This window comes from Pongo pygmaeus, chromosome 2, assembly GCF_028885625.2.
Source record: "Pongo pygmaeus isolate AG05252 chromosome 2, NHGRI_mPonPyg2-v2.0_pri, whole genome shotgun sequence".
NCBI classification, from domain to species: Eukaryota; Metazoa; Chordata; class Mammalia; order Primates; family Hominidae; genus Pongo; species Pongo pygmaeus.
The window spans coordinates 61,662,817-61,685,727 of NC_085930.1; the positions used below are offsets into that span (position 1 = coordinate 61,662,817).

Here is a 22,911-nt window from a genome sequence, read left to right on the forward strand (position 1 = left end):
GCCAGTCTTGTCTGATAGCTACTGACACCACCTGCTGTGACTCCAAGACTACTTTTACTCACTGGCACTCACCAGTCAGAGGTTGCCAGTGCCTCAAATTCTCAAAACAATACCTAACATTTTTATAATGCCCCTCCTTGTTATAAAACCTCCAACCTTCTGTTTTTCAGACATACTGAAGACTGCCCAGTCTGTGTGTGTACCTCAAATTGTAATTCTTGCTTCCCAAATAAAATTTTTAAATTTAGAGATTCATCTCTGTATTTTGACTTTGACAGTGTCTTTTGATGAGCAGAAGTTACTTTTAGCATTGCCAAATGTATGATTCTTTTCTTCTTTGTCCTTGTCTGGTTCAAGAACTCTTTCTCCATTCTGGGGTCATGAATATGTTCTTCTATATTTTCATCTATAAGCTTTGTAATTTTGCTTTTCAAAAATAGATTTTTCACTTTGGGAGGTAGAGGTGGGTAGGTTGCTTGAGTCCAGGAGTTTAAGACCGGCCTTGGCAACCTGGTGAAACCCCATCTCTACAAAAAATACAAAAATAATCTGGGCATGGTGGTGCACACCTGTAGTCCCAGCTACCTGGGAGGCTGAGATGGGAGGATGGCTTGACCCCTGGAGGTAGAGGTTGCAGTAAGCCCTTGTACCACTGCAGTGAGCCTTTGTACCACTCAGCCTGGGTGACAGAGATAGAACCTGTCTCAAAAAAAAAAAAAAAAAAAAACCTGGGCATGGTGGCTCACGCCTGTAATCCCAGCACTATGGGAGGCCGAGGTGGGCAGATCACGAAGTCAGGAGATCGAGACCACGGTGAAACCCTGTCTCTACTAAAAATACAAAAAATTAGCTGGGCGCAGTGGCGGGTGCCTATAGTCCCAGCTACTCAGGAGGCTGAGGCAGGAGAATGGCATGAACCCAGGAGGCAGAGCTTGCGGTGAGCCGAGATCGCGTCACAGCACTCCAGCCTGGGCGACAGAGCAAGACTCCATATCCCAAAAAAAAAAAAAAGATTTTTCTGGTGAAATCTGAGTAAGATCAGATCATTGTAGTCTACTTAGTTGTACTGTGTCAATCAGTAGTAGTTATATAAGATGTCACCATTGGGGGAAGTTGAGTAATGAGTACATGCAACCTCTCCACTATTTTTGCAATTTCAAAGTTAAAAGTTTAGGCCAGGTGCACTGGCTCACACCTGTAATCCCAGCACTTTGGGAGGCTGAGAGGCAGGTGGATCACCTGAGGTCAGGAGTTCGAGACCAGCCTTCCCAACATGGCGAAACCCTGTCTCTACTAAAAATACAAAAAATTAGCTGGGCATGGTGGCAGGTGCCTGTAATCTCAGCTACTAGGGAGGCTGAGGCAGGAGAACTGCTTGAACCCAGGAGGCAGAGGTTGCAATGAGCCGAGATCGCACCATTGCACTCCAGCCTGGGCAACAGAACGAGACTGTCTCAAACAAAAGAAAAAAAAATTAGCTGGGCATGGTGGCACATGCTTGTCAGTCCCAGCTACTTGAGAGGCTGAGATGGGAGGATCGCTTGAGGTGGGGGGAGGTCAAGGCTGCAGTGAATCGTGATCGCACCGCTGCACTCCAGCCTGGGTAACAGCAATAAACCCTGTCAATAAAAAGAAAGAAGGAAAGAAAAAGCTCAAAAAAAACAACAAAGTTAAAAGTTTAAAAACGGGCCTGGTCTACCTAGACTAGAGTTGATTTTCATGAATTGTGTGAGCCAGCAAATTAGGAACAGAATGGAACTTCCTCAGACCCATAAAGGACATCTACAAAAACCCTACACCTAACATCATAGGTAGTGGGGAAACACTGATGCCTTCTGCCGCAGAGACCAGAAACAAGGCAAGTGTGTGTGCCTTCACCATTCTTTTTTTTTTTTTTTTTTTAGAGATGGAGTCTCGCTCTGTCGCCCAGGCTGGAGGCTCACTGCAAGCTCCGCCTCCCGGGTTCATGCCATTCTCCTGCCTCAGCCTCCTGAGTAGCTGGGACTACAGGCACCCACCACCACGCCCAGCTAATTTTTGTATTTTTAGTAGAGACGGGGTTTCACTGTGTTAGCCAGGATGTTCTCCATCTCCTGACCTCGTGATCCGCCTGCCTCAGCCTCCCAAAGTGCTGGGATTACAGGAGTGATCCACCTTCACTATTCTTATATAAAACAGGACTGCATGTCCAGGCCAGTACAACAAGGAGATGAAGATATACAGACTGAAAGAAAGAAATGTAATTATCCCTATTTGCAGATGACATGATGGTCAGTGTAGAAAATCCCAAGGAATCTCCCAAAAAACAGAACAAAAACTCTTGGAACCAGTGAGTTTCAGCAAGGCTTTAGGATATAAGATCAACATTCAAAAATCACTTCTATTTTCAGATATAGCAGTGGTTGCCAGGGGTTAAGGATGTCTTTCCTTTTTTCCTATGGAAAACAATTATCCCAACACCATTTATTGAAAAGTTTATCTTTTCCCTACTGAACTTTTTTTGTCCACTAGAGTTATTTATTTATTTTTTTGAGACAGAGTCTGGCTCTGTCGGCCAGGCTGGAGTGCAGTGGCGCGATCTCGGCTTACTACAACCTCTGTCTCCTGAGCTCGAGCAATTCTCCTGCCTCAGCCTCCCAAGTAGCTGGGATTACAGGTGTGTGCCACCATGCCCGGTTAACTTTTGTATTTTTAGTAGAGACGGGTTTTCACCATGTTGGCCAGGCTGGTCTCGAACTCCTGACCTCAGGCGATCCGCCCACCTTGGCCTCCCAAAGTGTTGGGATTACAGACATGAGCCACTGGGCCCGGCCCACCCTGCAAATTTAGATAATATATTATTTTCATTATTGTTCAGTTCAAAAATGTCTAATTTCCATTATGATTTCTTTTTGACCCACAAGTTATTTGGAAGTATGGTTATTAATTTCCCTGCATATGAACTTTTTTCTGGTTAATGATTTGTGTTTTATTTCTAGCCTAATTCAACTGGGTTCAGTGAGCATGCTTCATGTTATTTCTGCCACTGGAAAAAGCTTTTGAGATATAATTCATATACTATCTGCCCAGCATTAGCCAAACCACAAAGTTTGAGGGCACAGTCCCCAAGACCGCCCTTACTTCTGACACCGACTGCAAGTTCAGAAGGTTTCTGAGACTGCCCTCTGGTTTGATAATGCACTAGAAGGGCACACAGAACTTACTGAAAGTGAGTTCTACACTCACAGTTACAGTTGTATTACAGGGAAAGAATACAGATTAAAATCCGCCAAGGGAACAAACACATGGAGCAGAGTCCATGATGGCTCCAGACACGAAGCTTCTACTGTCTTCTCGTGGAGCCAGATGTGCTACCATCCTAGCACTGGTGAGTGGCGGCATGCAAGTACACTGCAGCCAGGCAGCTCGCCCCAGCCCTGGCGGCCACAGTTTCCAGGGGGCTCCACTGCACAGGTATGGCAGGCTGGCTGACCGCCTACATGGCTGAACTCAGTCTCCTGATTCTGCATGACCCAAAGCCCCCATCCCGAAGTACCTGGTTGGTCTTTCTGGAAGGTCAGCCTCCATCCTGTGACTGTCAGGTGTGGCCAGTCCCCTCCCGAAACAAAGACACTCCTATTAGGTGTGACTCAGATCGCCTCACAGGAGCCAAGGGCAGAGCCCAGACTGCTCCTGGGCCAGGCCACATTCTCTGCTACGCACCACAAAACTCAATCTTTTTTTTTTTTTTTTTTTTTTTGAGACAGAATCTTGCTCTGCCACTCAGGCTGGAGTGCAGTGGCATGATCTCGGCTCACTACAACCTCCGCCCACGGGTTCAAGCAATTCTCCTGCCTCAGCCTCCCAAGTAGCTGGGATTACAGGTGCCTGCCACCATGCCTGGCTAATTTTTGTATATTTAGTAGAGATGGGGTTTCACCATGTTGGCAAAGCTGGTCTTGAACAAAACTCAACCTTTTTTTTTTTTTTTTTTTTGAGACAGAGTCTAGCTCTGTTGCCCAGGCTGGAGTGCAGTGGCACGATCTCAGCTCACTGCAACCTCCGCCTCCTGGGTTCAAGCGATTCTCCTGCCTCAGTCTCCTGAGTAGCTGGGATTACAGGCACACGCCACCACGGTCTGGCTAATTTTTGTATTTTTAGTAGAGACGGGGTTTCACTTGTTGGTCAGGCTGGTCTCGATCTCCTGACCTCGTGATCCGCCTGCCTCGTCCTCCCAAAGTGCTGGGATTACAGGCGTAAGCCACCGTGCCCGGCAGAACTCAACCTTTTAAAGCGCATGAATGAGTGGTTTAGAGTACAATCACAATGTTGTGCAGCCATAAACAATATCTAGTTCCAGAACATCCTTCACATCCCTAAAGGCAATTCTGTGCCCACTGGCAGTGGCTCCCCACTTCTCTCTTGCCCTCCCCTGAGTGGTTATCCCTGGCAACCAACGGCCCACCTATCTCTATGGATTTGCCGGTTCGGGACAATTCACAAACACAGAATCATACAATATGTGCCATTTTGTGTCTGGCTTCTTTGACTTAGCATAATGTTTCAAGGTTGAGATATGTGTATCGGTATTTCATTTCTTTCTTTTTTTTTTTTTCTTGAGACAAAGTTTCACTCTTGTTGCCCAGGCTGGAGTGCAGTGGCGCGATCTCGGCTCACTGCAACCTCCCTCTCCAGGGTTCAAGCAATTCTCCTGCCTCAGTCTCCCGAGTAGCTGGGATTACAGGCACGTGCCACCAATGCCCGGGTAAGTTTTTCTATTTTTAGTAGAGACAGGGTTTCACCATGTTGGCCAGGCTGGTCCCGAACTCCTGACCTCAGGCAATCCCCCCCGCCTCAGCCTCCCAAAGTGCTGGGATAACAGGTGTGAGCCACCATGCCTGGCTTTCATTTCCTTTTATGGCTCAATTATTCTATGGACTTATTATCTTTTGTTTATCAGTTGATAAACATTTGGGTTATTCCCCCCCAACTTTTTTTTTTTTTTTTAATTTGAGACAGGGTCTGGCTCTGTTGCCCAGCTGGAATTCAGTGGGTGATATTGGCTCACTGCAACCTCCACCTCCTGGGCTCAAGTGATTTTCCCACCTTGGCCACCCAAGAAGCTGTGATTACAGGCATGAGCCACCATGCTTGGCTAATTTTTGTATTTTTTGTAGTAACAAGGTATCACTATGTAGTAACAAGGTATCACCAGCCCAGGCTGGTCTTGAACTCCTGGGCTCAAGTGATTCCAGGATCACCTTAGCCTCCCAAAGTGCTGGGATAACAGGCGTGAGCCACTGCACCTGGCCTGTTTTCACTTTTTGACTATTATACATAATGCTGCTGTGAACATGTGTGTACAAGCTCTTGTGTGGACATACGTTTTCAGTTCTCCTGGGCTTATAATAGATACAAGGCCAGCTTCTCCTGGTGCCTCTGGGCCCATCAGCACAGGAAGGCAGTCCCCCAGAGGTGCAATCCCCTTCTGGGCAGACAGCCTCAACTCCTGGACTCCCCACTGCAGACAAGTGGGTCCTGGGGCATCTGAACTCTGAGGACAGATGGGGGCCCTCCAGACTAAAGGAGGGAGATCCTATCTACCCAAACTAGTATACTTGCAAATTGTGAAAGGAAGGGAGAGGTATCATGTCACCAAAACTAAAAAATGGAGGAACTGCAAAGGGCTACCCACTGCAGCCCAGAATTGGACACTTTAATTATTCACCTGTAGTGTCCCCACTGAGTGGCCCCCAGGTCCCCTGAAGGCCTTCAGGGAAGGGCAACTTCCTGCAGCCTAAGCAGCCCCTCCATCTTCAAAGTGATCTTCCCCAGGGCAAGCTGAAATCTAATGCAGAATATTCTGTTCCTGGTTAGCCACAGTAGCCCTTGGCTCAGAACCCTGAAGACAGGCCCCACTCTCCTAGACCCCTCAGTCATCTTAGATACTCCTGAATTCCTCCCTGCAACCAAAGGCAATCGAGTCTTCAAGTCCAATGACTAAACCCTGGTAAGTACCTCACAATGAGCCCCGAAAGGAGACTCACAGACAAGGATGCTGAACCTAGGCTTGGCTCTGAAAGACCTCTCCACTCCCTCGGCACCCAGATGCCATCATTTTTATGTAAAATGTAAAACAAACCACCTACCAGCTTTGGTGGTTCTCCCACAGCTGCCTCAAGCCTTGGTCGGCCAGGCCTTCCAGGATGAAAAGGTGGGTCTTCCCGTCCAGCAGGTGGAAGCCGGTGAGCACATCCAGGTGCTGCTGCTCCTGGACCCGCACACGCATCTTGAAGGCTGACAGGATCTGCTGCAGGGTCCTGATGGGGTAGGAGTCCAGGCCGAGGGCCTTAGCGTTGATCATGGTGATGTCCTGCAGCAGGCTGTGGAGCAGGGAGACCTTCTTAAAGTCAAAGACGAAGATGATGCGGCCAAACTGGGAGCCCCCGAAGTCGGGATCTGCAGCTCTGGCCCCGGCCTTCAGTGGCACCGCGATGTCCACTCGCAACTTGAGCTGGGAGTCAGCCTCTAGGTAGTTGCCCATGGGCACTGGGCCGTGCTGGTGGCCATCTCTGGGTCCCCCAAGCCCCACAACCTTCCTTCTCCTGCTGTCCTGGCCGCAGTGTGTGGGCTGAACCTCACAGCTGTGGATGGGGACAGCCAGATTCAAGTACTTGTGGCCAAGGAGGAGGTCAGCAAAACTGACCTGGGCGATGCCATAAGGGTACCACATCTTGTTCTGGGACTCAAAGGGGTTGTTCTCTGTCTCTCTGGGAGAGATGAGGGCCCGGAAGTTGAGGTATGAATCCAGGGGGTCCTCCCCAAACAGCACGGGCTTCTGAGAACACTCCTCTGACTTGCGGTCCCGGTCGTGAACTTCCACCACCATGGGGGGGCCCTCCAGGTATTCCCTTAGGTCACTGGGGTGCAGCGCCCCAAGGAAGATGACGTTGATGTCCTGGAAATAAACATGGGTTCCATGGGGCTCCCCCTTGGTCTTGTGAACTGGAGTCTTATGGAACTGGTACTTGCAGTACACAGGCATGCACAGCCTCTACGAGAGAGCAGGGCCACAGCAGGTCACCCAGCCGCAAGGACAGTCACTCAGCCCCAGCATGAGGAGCTCAAATCCCAGTGCCAGGCTCATTGCCTGTCCCTGTAGCCCAAGTTTTCTCATCCACAAAATATCCATGAGAGACACTACCGCGCAAGGTCATTACTAGGACTGCAGACATCATGAATGTGAACGCACCGGGATGGCGACTGGCATGAAACAAGGACTCTGAACGCACCAGGATGGCGACTGGCATGAAACAAGGACTCAAAAAGCATTCGTTATTTGTTTTCCTCCCAAAATGTGAGTGCCATGAAGATAGGCCATGTATCCTTTTTCATACCTGTACTTCTAGTTCCTATCCCAAGGCTGGGCACAGAAAAGGTACAGAGAAGTGATTTTTAGAAAGGAAATCCCTGTTTTCCAAACATATATCTGGGGGTCGACACAGACCCCTTTAGCAGAGCCACAGGTGCCAAGCTGAAAACTGACGCTCTGGGCAGGAGACAGCCTTAGAGAGGTCTGGGCCTCAGAGAGCACGGAGAACAGGATGGAAAGGAAGAGCCAAGCTATGCTGAGACAGAAAGCAGGGACATTTGCATGGTTTGACCTTGGTGCTGAGATTTTATCATCATAAATTAAGCCTTACACAAGTCTGTGGTCTGAATTCGTAATCTAAAGGCACTATTTATTTTACATGAAGCTGAGAATTTATTATAAAATAATCCCAGATTGGCGGTGCTCCCAGAGCAGTGGGCAGAGACACAATACCTCTGGAGATACTCACTTTCAACCTAGGCCTCAAAGAATTCCCATCAAGAAAGTTCCACTGAACACGAGATCATGGTAAAAATCACAAAACACCTAAAGACAAAGGCACTACTAGTGAAATCAGATGATATTAGAATGATCAGAGATATAAAATAAGGATATAAGTTTAAGTAAAGAAAGAATATAATCAAGGTTAAACCTATTGTATTTCTATTTACTTGTAACAGGCTTGGCACAGTTGAGAAAGCCAAATACCAACCACACAATGGAGAAGCTGAGAACCAACCAGATTTTCTCTGTAAAACCCTCAAAAGACTTGGGAATGGCAAACCTACTATCTCTGGAACTGGCAGTAAAAAGGAAAGGCTGGATCAGGCAGGACTGGGTGCAAGTTCCTTAAGAAGCAATCAGATCCCTAGGTGTCCCCCAGTGGCTCGGCAGAAGTCTATTAGTTTGCTCTCCAGGCAAAATGTAAATAGGGGGTCCTGAAAACTTCAAAACACTGATGAAAAAAAAAAGATGTAAATAAATGGAGAGATATACTGTATTCATAGATTGGAAGACAACATAGCAAAGATGTCAACTCTCCTCAAACCGATCAGTTTATAGATTTACAAATGTAATGCAATTCCAATCAAAATCCCAGCACAACTTTTTGTAGACATTGATAAACTGATACTAAAATTTGTATAGAAGAGCCAATAAACTGGAAGAGCTAAAACAATGTTGAAAACTAAAGTTGGAGGAACAACTTCACCCATTTTTATGACTTACTACAAAGCTACTATAAGCAAGACAGTGTCGTATTGCTGAAAGGACAGACACAGAACCACGGATCAGAAAAGAGAACCCAGAAACAGATCCACACAAGTATGGCTAATCTATGTTTATCAAAAGTACAAAAGAAAGAGAACTTCAAGATAAACCTCACACCATATATAAAGATTCATTCAAAATTGATCAAAGGCTGGGCGTGGTGGCTCACACCTTTAATCCCAGCACTTTAGGAGGCTGATGCAGGAGGACTGCTTGAGGCCAGGAGGTTTGAGGTTTCAATGAGCTACAACTGCACCACTGCACACCAGCCTGGGCAACAAACGAGATTCTGTCTCAAAAAAGAAAAAAATTGATCAAAGATATAAATGTTAACTATAAAACTATTAAAGCATTGAGAAGAAAACAGAAAAAAAAATCCTTCTGACCAGGGGTTAGGCAAAGAGTTCTTAGATGTGACACAGAAACACAATGCATACATGAAAAAAAATGTATAATCTGGACTTCATCAAAACTAAAATTTTTGCTCTGCAAAAGACACTGTAAAGAGAATGAAAAGATGTGCTTGTCACAGATTGGGTTAAAAATAAAAGAGAATGAAAACACAAACTACAGACTGGGAGAAAATATTAGCAAATAATATATCCAACAACAGACTTAAATCCAGAATGTGTGTGTAAACACACATTTATTATATATATATATTTTTGGTGAGACAGGGTCTTGCTCTGTTGCCCTGGCTGGAGTGCAGTGGTGCAGTCATGGCTCACTGCAGCCCCAACCTCCCTGGGCTTAGCTGATCCTCCCACCTCAGCCTCCCTAGTAGCTGGGACTACAGGTGTGTGCTACCATGCCCCACTAATTTTTCTTTTCTTTCCTTTTTTTTTTGTAGAGACAGGGTTTTACCATGTTGCCCAGGCTGGTCTTGAACTCCTTAGCTCAAGTGATCCTCCTGCCTCAGCCTCCCAAATTGCTAGGATAACAGGCATGAGCCACCGTGCCTATCCCAGAATTTTTTTTTTTCCCTGAGACAGGGTCTCGCTCCATTGCCCAGGCTAGAGTATAGTGGCTCAATCTCAGCTAACTACAACCACCACCTCCCCAGTTCAAACAATTCTCCTGCCTCAGCCTCCTGAGTAGCTGGGATTACAGGCACGCGCCACCACGCCTGGCTAATTTTTGTGTTTTTAGAAGAGATGGGGTTTCACCATGTTGGCCAGGCTGGTCTTGAACTCCTGACCTCAAGTGATCCGCCCGCCTCAGCCTCCCAAAGTGCTGGGATTACAGGTGTGAGCCACCATGCCCAGCCTAGAATATATATTTTTTAAAACTCCCAAACCTCAGCAGTAAGACAGTAAACAACCCAATTGAAAAATGAGCAAAAATTCGAGCAAAAATTTCACCAAATGGGACGTAAAATGGCAAATAAACACATCAAAACATGCTCACCATCATTATCTATCAGGGAACTACAAATTAAAACCATGATGTGATAACAATATAGACTTCTTAGAATGGCTAAAATTAAAATATTGACAATACCACATTCTGGAGAGGGTAGGGAGCAACTAGAACCCTTGTTCACGGCTGATGAGAATGCAGAGTGATCTAGCCACACTGGAAAATGGTGGGCAGTTTTTCATAGTCAGGCATATACTTAACATATAGCCTAGCAATTTCATTTGTTGGCATTTACCCTAAAGAACTGAAAACTTATGTTCCTATAAAAACATGTGTACACTGTTTTTAAGCAGCTGTATTCATAATTACCAAAAACTAGAAGCAACCTAAATGTCCTTTGATGAGTGCACGAACAAACTGTGGTACACCCTTGTGATGGAATACTACTCAGCAATGAAAAGGAAAGAACTACTGATAGATGCAGCTGCTTGGATGAATCTGAAAGGCATTACCTTGAGTGGAGAGGCCATCCACATTGTTACCTGCTGAATCAAAGGTTACAGCTGCATCTGATGCTGCAAAACACACAGCCCCATTTATATGACATTCTTCCAGAGTTAAAACTATAGTCATAAAGAACACATCAGTGGCTGTCAGAGGTTATGTGTGTGGAGCAAAAGTGATTATGAAGGGCGAGTACAAAGGAGGGGTTTGGGGTGACAGAAGTGTATCCTAACAGTAGTGGTGATAATATTGATCTATACGTGATTTTATTTTTATTATTTTATTTTTATTTTTTTGAGACAGAGTTTCTCTCTCATCACCCAGGCTGGAGTGCAATGGCGCGATCTTGGGTCACAGCAACCTCTGCCTCCCAGGCTCAAGCAATTCTCCTGCTTCAGCCTCCTGAGGAGCTGGGATCACAGGCGTGCGCCACCACGCCCAGCTAATTTTTGTATTTTTAGTAGAGATGGGGTTTCCCCCATGTTGGCCAAGCTGGTCTGAAACTCCTGACCTGAAATGATCCACCTGCCTCAGCCTCCAAAAATGCTGGGATTACAGGTGTGAGCCACTGCACCTGGCCTGATCTATACATAATTTTAAATTTATAGACCTATACACCAAAAGATAAACATCAATTTTACTGTAGAAAAAATTGTTCTAAAAAAATAAAATAACAGAGGGTCTCTGGAATAGGGGATAGTTGAGGGCATCTGAGCCATTCCCAAACAGGGAGATTAGGTGACCAAATGCTCACTGCTTAGTGCAAATTCCCAGCTCCTTTCTGTCTGTGGGCATTCAGAATGCAGCAGGCTAGACCTTGACCCCCCAGGCAGGGAACTAGGAAAGCCCTGTAGATACTGACCCAGGGGTTGCCACCAATGCCCCACTCAGATCACCCGATGGTGAAGCTCAGAGCTGAGAAGCCCACTGTGCACCCAAAGCTCGCCTTTTAGGTCTGTGCTCTCTCAGCCATGAGCAATGGGCCAGGGGATTAACAGACAGTGGAGGAAAATGTCTGACATGGAAGGTGGAGTGAAACAAACAGGAAGATCAACCTAAAGGAAGCAGACTACACACGTGACGACAGTGCCCATGAAACAAGCTGGAAGTGCCGTGTCTGGGCCCCCCGCGACCCTCAAGTTCAGTGATTCGCTAGGAGAACTCACAGAACTCAGCATAGGTGCAGCACACTTGTGTCTGTGATTTATTACAGCAAAAGAGACAAAGCAATCAACAAAGGGGGCAGGCACAAGCTGCTGAAGTCCTCTCCCAGGGGATACACACAGGGGGCGCTCAACTCCTCCACGATGCAGTGCAGCAACGTGTGAAATGCTGTCCACTGGGGAAGCCCACAAGGGACTCAGTGCCTAGGGCTTTTGCTGAGGCCTGGTCACGTAGCACCCCCTGCCTAGCATGTATGAAAATCTCAGCCTCCCAACAGGAAAGCAGGCATTCAGCACAAACAATACTGTTTGCAAAAGCCATTTAGGCACAGTGAGCCATTCTTAATGGGGAGTGCGGGGAATCCTCTCAAAATGCAAGTTCCCATATACCAGCCTGGGTCAACTCTGCAAACAGGACTTTTTAAGGACAGTAGTCTCAGGCCCACTCTGTTCACTCTTTTCTGAACATTTCCTAGAAAAAGGATCAATTAGGAGAGAAAGAACAATAAAAACAAGTAGAAGATAGCTGGGCGTGGTACCAGGCACCTGTAATTCCAGCTGCTCAGGAAGCTGAGGCAGGAGAATTGCTTGAATCTGGGAGGCAGAGGTTGCAGTGAGCTGAGATCGTGCCACTGCACTCCAGGCTGGGTGACAAGAGCGAGACTCCAACTTAGAAAAAAAAAAAAAAAAAAAAAAAGGAAAGCCCAGGAGAGTCAGCATCTAGATAACAGAGTCCCAAAAAGAAAGGGGAAAAAAAATGAAGAAATAATCAGTGAAATAATTTATGACAATTTCCCAGTGCTGAAGGACGTGGGCTTCTAGGTTGAAATGGCCCACTGAATCCCCAGCTTCATGGATAAAAATATACTTACAGAGTTCCTGTTCTGGATCAAGATGGAATAGACACACTTCTAGTTAAGTACAGCTTTAAAACTCTGCAGGTTGTATATAAAAAAAAATACAAAGACTTTGAAAAGTACAGAAAAGGTGTTTAGAGAACATGGGACCCTGGGTCTTCTATTTCCCTCATATATTCTGGACTGGGTGCTGGAGAAGGCAGTATCCAGAAATACCAGTGAGAGTAGGCAGAAAAAACCCCAAGAAAAGTCTGCTTTCTCCATATCAAAGACCAAGAAAGGGACAACTCAGCAGAACAGGAAACTTTTAGGCAAATAACCTCCCTACCCCAGACACACACCATGGAAAAAATCATGCCCCACCCCAGAAACAAAGGCTGCATGGGAAGCCTGGACTTCTAACTTCACTGACTGTAACTTGGTGCTCCTTACCTCACTGGGGTGGTGTCAGAAAAGACCTGGGGGGGAGCCAGGACTTTCCTCAACACTTAATGGAAATGAAGCCTCCCATCATGTGTCAGTGAAGTCCACAAGAGCAGTAACAAGATATCCCTACCCACAGGGTACAGTGGTCAAGTGGGGAACCTGGAGTCTCACCTGGCAGTATTGAGACGGTAACTCTCTCATCTCCCCCTCCACAGGCCTGCTACACATGCAGTTTGGTGTTGGAGAAGGCCTGCTACACATACAATTTTCTTCTTCTTTTTTTTTTTTTGAGAGACAGGGTCTCTGTCATCCAGGCTGGAGTGCAGTCGTGCAATCATAGCTCACTGCAGCCTCAGCCTCCTGGGCTCAAGCCATCCTCCCACCCCAGCCTCCTGAATAGCTAGGCTACAGATGTATGCCACCACATCTAGCTAATTAAAAAAAAAAAAAATTAAGAAGGGGTCACACTGTGTTGCCCAGGCTGGTCTTAAACTCCTGGGCTCAAGTGATTCTCCAGCGCCCAGCTTAAACATAAGATTTAAATAAGATCCAGTCTCATAATGTAATACTCAATATATCCAAGATAGAATTTTTAAAAAATCACTTGTCATACCAGAAAAATCAACTTGAATGGGAAAAACCAATGAACAGACACCAACACTGAGATGATACAGATCTTGGAATTATCTGACAAGGAATTTGAAGCAGTAATGAACATGCTTGAAACAAATGAAAAAAATAGTTTCTCAGCAAAGAAACAGGAGATATAAAGAATAATCAAGGTGTGGTGATGCATGCCTTTAGTCCCAGCTGCTCAAGAGGCTGAGGTGGCAGGGTCACTTGAGCTCAGGAGTTCAAGGCTGCAGTGAGCCATGATAGTGCCATTGTACTCCAGCCTGGGTGACAGAGCAAGACAAGACCCCGTCTCTTAAAAAGAAAGTAAACAGGCCGGGTGTGGTGGCTCACACCTGTAAACCCGGCAGTTTGGGAGGCCAAGGGGGTGGATCACAAAGTCAGGAGTTCAAGACCAGCCTGACCAAGATAGTGAAACCCCATATCTACTAAAAATACAAAAAATAGCCAGGCATGTTAACAGGTGCCTGTAATCCCAGCTACTTGGGAGGCTGAGGCGGAGAATTGCTTGAACCCGGGAGGCGGAGGTTGCAGTGGGCCAAGATGGCACCATTGCACTGGGCGACAGAGTGAGACTCCAACTCAAAAAGCAAAACAAAACAAAACAAAAATGGAAATCTTAGAACTGAAAAATACAATAACTGCAATAAAAAAACTCAATGGATGGATTCAATGCAGAATGGAATGTACAGAGGAAAGAATCTGTAAACCTGAAGATAAAACAATAGAAATAGAAATACCCAATCTGGGCCGGGCACGGTGGCTCACGCCTGTAATCCCAGCACTTTGGGAGGCCGAGGTGGGTGGATCACGAGGTCAGGATATCAAGACCAGCCTGGCTAACACGGTTAAACCCCGTCTCTACTAAAAATACAAAAAATTAGCCAGGCGGGCATGCTGGTGGGCGCCTGTAGTCCCAGCTACTCGGGAGGCTGAGGTAGGAGAATGGCATGAACCCAGGAGGCGGAGCTTGCAGTGAGCCGAGATCGCGCCACTGCACTACAGCCCGGGCAACAGAGCGAGACTCCATCTCAAGAAAATAAAAAGAAAGAAAAAAAGAAATTACCCAATCTGAACAACACAGGGGAAAAAAGATAGAAAAATCAAAATCAGAACTTCAGGGCCCTGTGGGACTAAAACAAAAGAACTAATATTCATGTCATTGGAGTTTCAGAAGGAAAGGAGAAAAAAGGTGGTGCTGAAAAGTATTCCAATAAATAATGGCTAAAATTTTCTCAAATTTGGCAAAATACATAAGCCTATAGATTCAAAGAGCTCAGAGAACCCCAAATAAGATAAACACAAAGAAATCCAAGACATGTCATGGTCAAACTTCTGTAAATTAATGGCAAAGAAAGAAAATCTTGAAAGCTGCAAGAGATAAATGCCACCTTACTTACAGGGAAAAAAAGTAATTTGAATGATAGCAGATTTCCCATCAGAAACTGTAGTGGTAAGAAGAAAGTGGTATAACATTTTTCAAGTGTTAAAAAAAAAAAATCCGGCCAGGCACAGTGGCTCACACCTGTAACCCCAGAACTTTGGGAGGCTGAGGTGCGTGCATCACCTGAGGTCAGGAGTTTTGACACTAGCCTGGCTAACATGGTGAAATCCCGTCTCTACTAAAAATACAAAAATTAGCCAGGCATGGTGGTGCGTGCCCATAATCCCAGCTACTTGGGAGGCTGAGGCAGGAGAATCACCTGAATCCAGGAGGCAGAGGTTGCAGTGAGCCGAGATCACGCCACTGCACTCCAGCCTGGGTGACAGAGCCAGACTCTGTCTCAAAAAAAAAAAAAAAAAAAAAAAAAATCAACCCCATTCTATACCAATTCTATATCCAGTAAAACTATCCTTCCAGAATGAAGGAAAAATAAAAACACCCTGAGACAAAGAACAACTAAAAGAATATGTTTTCAGCAGATTTATCCTACAGAAAGGCTAAAGGAAGTTCTTGAAACAGAAAGGAAATGACAAAAGAAGTCTTGGAACATTAGAAAGGAAGAAAGGATAATGGAATAAGTAGAACCACGGGTAAACATATACACTTTCCTTCAACCCTTGAGTTTTCTAGGTTATGTTTGACAGTTGAAGCAAAAAGTATAACATCATCTCATGTGGTTATCAATCTATGTAGAAGAAATATTTAGGAAAACTAAAGAGGTTTGAAGGGAGGTAAAGTTTCTATATTTCACTCAAACTGGTAAAATATTGATACCAAGAGATAGTGAAAAGTTATGTTATGCGTTAAATATAATACCCAGAGTGCCATTAAAAATCTATACCAAGAGATATAAATTCAAAAATACTACAGATAAATCAAAATGGAATTCTAAAAATTGGTCAAGTAACCCACAAGAAAGCAGGAATAAAAACTAAGAGAAACAAAAAAACAGAACAGACAGAAAACAAAAATTAAAATGGTAGACTTAAGCTCTAATATATCAACATTTACTCTAAATATAATGGTCTAAATACATCAACTAAAAGGCAGAGTAAATAAAGAAACATGACCAAACTACATGCAAGGGCATTATCCTGGAGTGGGGGAGAAGGCCAGTCTCAAAAGGTCACACACTGGATGTTTTCATTTATATAACCACGCCAGTTTCCTACGAAGCGCCATAAACTGGGGTGGGAGGGGGGGTGCTTAAAATGACAGAAATTTATTGTCTCCCCATTCTGAGGCTAGAAGTCAGAAATTAAGCTGTTGGCAGGGCCACGTTTCCTCGGAAGGTGCTTGGGAAGGTCCTTCCTTGCCTCTTCCAGCTTCTGGTGGCCCCAGATGTCCCCTGGCATGTGGCAGCATCCACTTTCCACGTGGCATTCTCCATGTGTCACTTTGCATAGTCTTCCCTCTATGTGTGTCTGTCTCTGGGTCCAATTTTCCCCTTTTCATAAGGATACCCTAATGACCTCATTTCAACTTAATTACCTCTGCAAAGACCCTCTTCCAAATAAGATCACATTCTGAGATACTGGGCGTTAGGAGTTCAACATACCATTTTTTGGGGGGATACAATTCAATCCTTAACCATAACATTTTCAAATTGACAAAAGTATAGAGATAGCAAATTAGTGGTTAGGGATGGTGGGTGTTAGGGGGTTGTTGTGACTACAAAAGGGTAGCATGAAGGAGATCTTTGTGATGATAGAATATTTCTACATCTCAAGTGCTGCGACAGTTACATACATGTACAATAAAATGGCACAGACCTATATACACATTAGACCAATGTCAATGTGCTGATTTTGATATTGTGCTATAGTTATGAAACACCTAATTACTGAGGAAATGGGATAAAGGATACATGGGACCTCTCTGTACTGTCTTTGCAACTTTCTGTGAATCTATATTTTAAAGTAAAAGTATGACATATGTATATGGACATACTTAGACACACAATTAAGCAGTTTCAGAAGACAAAAAGGGCTGGCACTATGGCTTACACCTGTAATCCTAGCACTTTGGGAGGCCACAGCAGGAGGATCACTTGATCCCAGGAGTTCAGGACCAGCCTGGGCAACATGGCAAAGACCCTGTCTCTACAAAAAATACAAAAATTAGCTGGGTGTGGTGGCATGCACCTGCAGTCTCAGCTACTAGGGAGGCTAAGGCAGGAGGATCACCTCAGCCCAGGAAGTTGAGGCTGCAGTAAGCTATGATTGCACCACTGCACTCCAGACAGGGCAGTGGAGTGAGACCCTGTCTCAAAAAAATTTTTTTTAAAAAAGGAGACAAGGTTGGGCACGGTGGCTGACGCCTGTAATCCCAACACTTTGGGAGGCCAAGGTGGGTGGATCACCTGAGGTCGAGAGTTTGAGACCAGATTGACCAACATGGAGAAACCCTGTCTCTACTAAAAATACAAAATTAGCCGGGCGTGGTGGCACATGCCTGTAATCCCAGCTACTCGGGAGGCTGAGGCAGAAGAATCACTTGAACCCAGGAGGTGGAGGTTGCGGTGAGCTGAGATTGCACCCCTGCACTCCAGCCTAGGCAACAAGAGCGAAATTCTGCCTCAAATAAATAAATAAATAAAATAAAAGACAAAAGATTTTATAAGCACTTGGAGAAACAAAAAACAGTTCACATACAAAGGTTCAACTTCAATGAAAATAAAAGATGATGGAACAATGCCTTCAAAACTCTGAAGGCAAATGATTTTTAGCCTAGAATTCTATATGCAGCCAAACTACCAGTCATGTGTAAGGATTAAAAAAGGTAGAAAAAATATATCTGCAGACATATGAGATCTCAAAGATAAATCTCCCATTGACCTTTTCTCGAGAAGCTACTGGAGGATGCACTCCAGCAAAACCAGACAGCAAATAAAGGGAGAGAATTCAGGAGACAGGGATCCAACCAGAAGAGGGAACAAGGAACTCATAGAATAAACAGAAGTGCTGAACCTGGTTGGTTCACAATGAGTGAGCACCCCTCTGGCAACTGCCACGGGAACAGGGAAGCCTGGGGGCTCCTGAAGGGAGGCTCATGACCTGCATGTGAAGAGCACCTGTGGCATAGTAGGAGACCTCAGGATTGGTCACACCTAATCCCAGGAACCCCATCTCTTTTGTATCTCACTGTGGGATCCTAAATGGTAAAATGCAGGTGATGACCACATTTCTCATGTGGGGCCATCGGGAGGACTAGAGATGGCATGTGACAGGCAGGTGGGTGGAAGGGGAGGAGCTCTAAACTCCATGTAGCCGGCTCATTCTTACCTCTAGTTCCTGAATGGGTACAGGCTGTGATGGAAGGCAGGAAGCACACTTGATCTTTATGGTCAGGGGATTTAAATCCTGCTTTTGCTCCTCAGTCATGATCGGAACTTCTGTTTTTAAAGTCAAAAGGCAATCTAAAATGTTGGCAGACTTCTCACTGCCACGACTCATGACAGTTTGCCATCCTGGGGGGACATACACCCAGCATTAGACCTTTCCTCCCGACACCCCCAAGACAAGCACAGAGGGATCAAGCAACCTGAGATGAGCCAATGATAAAATCACAACCCAAAAGGGAAAACTTTAATTAAAAAAAAAAAGAAAGAATTGGGAAACACCCACAGGCAGCATGACCTGTGCTAGTTTCTCAAACTGAGGTCCCGTAAATTCTCTAGAATAGAATTTGTGTGACTTAATCTTGATGACATCTTTTAAGAAGTAATACAAGCATTTACTGAATCACCTAGGACACAATAGGAACACCTATGTGTGGGTGCCACTCCCAGACAGTCTGATTTAATTGGTCTGGGGTGTGGCCTCCACAATGGGAGGTTTAAAAGCTCTCCAGGTAACTTGAAAACCAACGTTCTAGACCTGTGCTATCCACTATGGTAGCTATAGGCCATAGGTAGCTACTTGAATTGCAACTAATTAAAATTAAATAAAATATAAAATGCACTTCCTTCCCCACACAAGCCACATTCCAAATGCCCAGTACCCTCATGTGGCTATGGGCTCCTGTATGGGTCAGCGGAGAGCCTGACCATCACTGCAGGAAGGCTACTGGATGGAGTGCTCCAGGCAGTTCTCCCACCAAGGACATATCATGCCAGTGTGCACATTTGGTACTCAGTGGGTTGCTTCACCTGTTGTGATTTGATGAGGAAAGCACAGACATTGATGTAGAACACAACTGGCACATCTGAGCCAAATACAAGCATGCACACCTCCCGCCAGGGTGGTTTTGCACTAGTGCGCCTCGCAAAAAGGGTGGGTGAATTGAGCCATTGCAAGGCATATAGGTAGCTGTCAGAGCTGTCAGAATGCTTTTTCTTTTTTCTTTTTTTTTTTTTTTTTGAGACAGAGTCTTGCTCTGTTGCCCAGGCTGGAGTACAGTGGCATGGTCTTGGCTCACTGCTAGCTATGCCTCCTGGGTTCACGCCATTCTCCTGCCTCAGCCTCCCAAGTAGCTGGGACTACAGGTGCCCAACAACACACCTGGCTAATTTTTTGTATTTTTAGTAGAGACGGGGTTTCACCGTGTTAGTCAGGCTGTTCTCGATCTCCAGACCTCGTGATCCACCCGCCTCGGCCTCCCAAAGTGCAGGGATTACAGGCGTGAGCCACCGCGCCCAGCCCAGAATGCTTTTTCTACAAAAGGGATCCATGTATTTCACCAGTCAGAGATGTACTAGGTAAGGAAAACAAACAAACAAACAAACAAAAAAACACCTCAAGTTTTGGAGGTAGGATTGACCTGGGTTTGAATCCCAGATCTGACTCTTTGTCATGTGATAAGCTAGAGTCTCCAAGGCTCAATTTCATCTGCGAAATGGGGATAGATACCACCTTCCTTGGGGTTAAAGGATTAAGAAAGATGATGTATGAAATGGTGCTCAAAAAGATCAGTCTATTCCTTTCAACATGCCTATAAGTGTATTTCTAGGGCATGTAAAAGCCAAGTCGCTCACATTCAGAAAGAGTAGGCACTTCTAAAACAAGTCCCGGGCCAGGTGTGCGCAGCCATCTGCACAGGCTGTGAAAAGAGGCGTGCACAGCTCCTGGGGGTAGCCCTCACGCTCCCGCAGGATCCTCTTTAACAAAGCTGATTCATGAAAGCTGTCACCCATTACGCCTGTGTTCTATAATTTTGTGAGCCTTTTCACATAAAAGACTACCCAAGGGTAGGCCGGGTACGGTGGCTCACGCCTATAATCCCAGCAGTTTGGCAGGCTGAGGCAGGTGGATTACCTGAGGTCAGGAGTTCGAGACCAGCCTGACCAAAATGGAGAAACCTCGTCTCTACCAAACATACAAAATCAGCCAGACGTGGTAACACATGCCTGTATTCCCAACTACTCAGGAAGGCTAAGGCAGGAGAATCGCTTGAACCCGGGAGGCGGAGGTTGTGGTGAGCTGAGATTGCGCCATTGTACTCCAGCCTGGGCAACAAGAGCAAAACTCTATCTCAAAAAAGAAAAAAAAAAGACTACTCAAGGTAGAAGGAATCCCCATTGCGAAAATAAAAATTAAAAAAAGTGCTCAAATCATCAGAGTCAGGGAGACATACACCAGAACAGAATTCCGGGCTGGGGGCTCACAGCCTCCACACTGCCGACAGTTGGGGCAGACCACCCTTTGCTCAGGGGACAGTCCTGTGCATTGTGGCATGTTTAACAGTATCTTACTAGATGCCAGTGGCACCCCACTCTCAGTCGTGCCAACCAAAATGCCTCTATACGCAGCCAAATGTCCCCAGCAGACACAAGCCCCCTGAGTTAAGAGCGCTGGTTAAAAGTGGAACGGTATAAGGGAATGTTTGTGCTCCTCCAACAGCCAGTCCCAAACATGTGCTAATATAATTTCATCCTTAACCTTGTGTGGTTGCTGTCATCTCCACATTACAGATGGGGAAACTGAGGCCCAGAGTTCTGACGCAATCATCCAAGGTCTCTTAGAAAATACGCTGTGGAACCAGCATCCAAACCAGTTCTGTTGGGCTAAGTGGGGCCCCTCTGCTATGCAATACTATCCTTTTAAAATAAGAGTTCACTCTCAGACACAGAATCTTTCTAGAATCTTACTGGGTTACTAGCCAACCAATATTTACTAATAAGGTATACACGATCTATCGCCTAATTTGAAATTGAAGATGATAACCAAAAATAATTATGCTGGGCTTAAAATAAATAATCTTATGCTATTATTTTCTGGCAAAACCAGACATACAACTGGCCTGCTGAGCCGACCTGTTCTCTGTCGATGACCATAGGCTATGTCATGGGTATAATGGAGCGGCCCATACACATGGCCTCAGGACAGCTGCTGCCTCCACACCAGCACCCTCTGGGTTCCACCATGCTAAGCAGTTTACACACGTCAGCTCCTGTGATCCTTAAAACAATGCTCTGAGGTAGGAGTAATCACCCCCATTTCACAGAGGAGGAAAGTGAGACTCAGAGAAAGCAGATAACTTGCTGGTAAGTGGCTGAGCCATGATCAAAGTGTTTTTGTCACCAAAGCTCTTACATATGAACCCCTGCATTGTACAGCATTGTACATGATGGTGCAGGTTAAAGAGAGGGGAGGCTAGGTCCGGCACGGTAACTCACGCATGTAATCCAGCACTTTGGGAGGCTGAGGCAGGCGGATCACTGTCAGGCCTCTGAGCCCAAGCTAAGCCATCATATCCCCAGTGAACTGCACGTATACATCCAGATGGCCTGAAGCAACTGAAGATCCGCAAAAGAAGTGAAAATAGCCTTAACTGATGACATTCCTTCCACCAGTGATTTGTTTCTGCCCCACCCTAACTGATCAATGTACTTTGTAATCTCCCCCACCCTTAAGAAGGTTCTTTATAATCTCCCCCACCCTTAAGAAGGTTTTTTGTAATTCTCCCCACCCTTGAGAATGTACTTTGTGAGATCCACCCCCTGCCCCCAAAACATTGCTCTTAACTCCACTGCCTATCCCAAAACCTGTAAGAACTAATGATAATCCACTACCCTTTGCTGACTCTCTTTTCAGACTCAGCCTGCCTGCACCCAGGTGAAATAAACAGCCTTGTTGCTTACACAAAGCCTGTTTGGTGGTCTCTTCACACGGACACGTAAGACAATCACGAGGTCAGGAGTTCAAGACTAGCCTGGCCAAAATTGTGAAACCCCATCTCTACTAAAAATATAAAAATTAGCCTGGCATGGTGGCATGCGCCTGTAATCCCAGCTACTCTAGAGGGTGAGGCAGGAGAATTGCTTAAACCTGGGGGGCAGAAGCTGTAGTGAGCCGAGATCGCGCCACTGCACTCCAGCCTGGGCGACAGAGCAAGACTCCATCTCGAAAAAAAAAGAGAGAGAGAGAGGGGACCACGTCCTGGCTTCATTCTGTTGGAAACAGTCACACCAGGCAGGCCAAAACAGTTGAACTTCTTTTTCCTCTCACGGTAAAATCCAAAGCGGGGCAGGTCCCATGGTGCGCTCCCCAAGGAGGATCATGGGTTCCTCCTTGGGACTCTAGGACGAAGGAAGCAGCTAGCAAAGGCGTTCGCTCAAAGCTACTGTGTGCAATAGGTATGCTGGAGGGTCAGGATGGAGCGTGGGGTGGGGTAAGACCCTCTGAAAGTTTACTCTCTGGCACTGTTGCTTCTCAAGAGGTTCTGATGCTATGAGAAAGTGAAGGCGAATAGGAAGGACAAGCTGTAGGTGAAGTATGATTTTCAAAAAGTCATTTAAAACTGCAAACTGCCACATGCGGCAGCTCATGCCTGTAATTCTAGAACTTTGAGAGGCTGAGGCAGGAGGATTACTTATGCCCAGGAGTTTGAGACCAGCCTGGGCAACATAGCAAGACCTTGTCTCTACAGAAAATACAAAAAAAAAAAAAAAACAGCCAGGTGTGG

The 22,911-nt window shown here is 45.7% G+C and overlaps 1 protein-coding gene across 5 annotated transcripts in view; it reads right to left on the reverse strand.

The window, feature by feature from the left end:
* Positions 1 to 22,911, reverse strand: part of CFAP92 (cilia and flagella associated protein 92 (putative)) — an 80,136-nt gene that overhangs the window by 26,771 nt on the left and 30,454 nt on the right. For 4 of the 5 annotated variants that reach the window (XM_054482141.1, XM_063662611.1, XM_054482145.1 and 1 more), the window contains 2 exons: positions 18,291 to 18,475; positions 6,129 to 7,033 (listed from right to left, as the gene is read on the reverse strand). In XM_054482141.1, coding sequence (XP_054338116.1) covers positions 6,129 to 7,033; positions 18,291 to 18,475 — 1,090 coding nt within the window. The remainder of the gene's footprint in view (positions 1 to 6,128; positions 7,034 to 18,290; positions 18,476 to 22,911) is intronic. The other variant, XM_054482144.1, reaches the window with a different exon arrangement.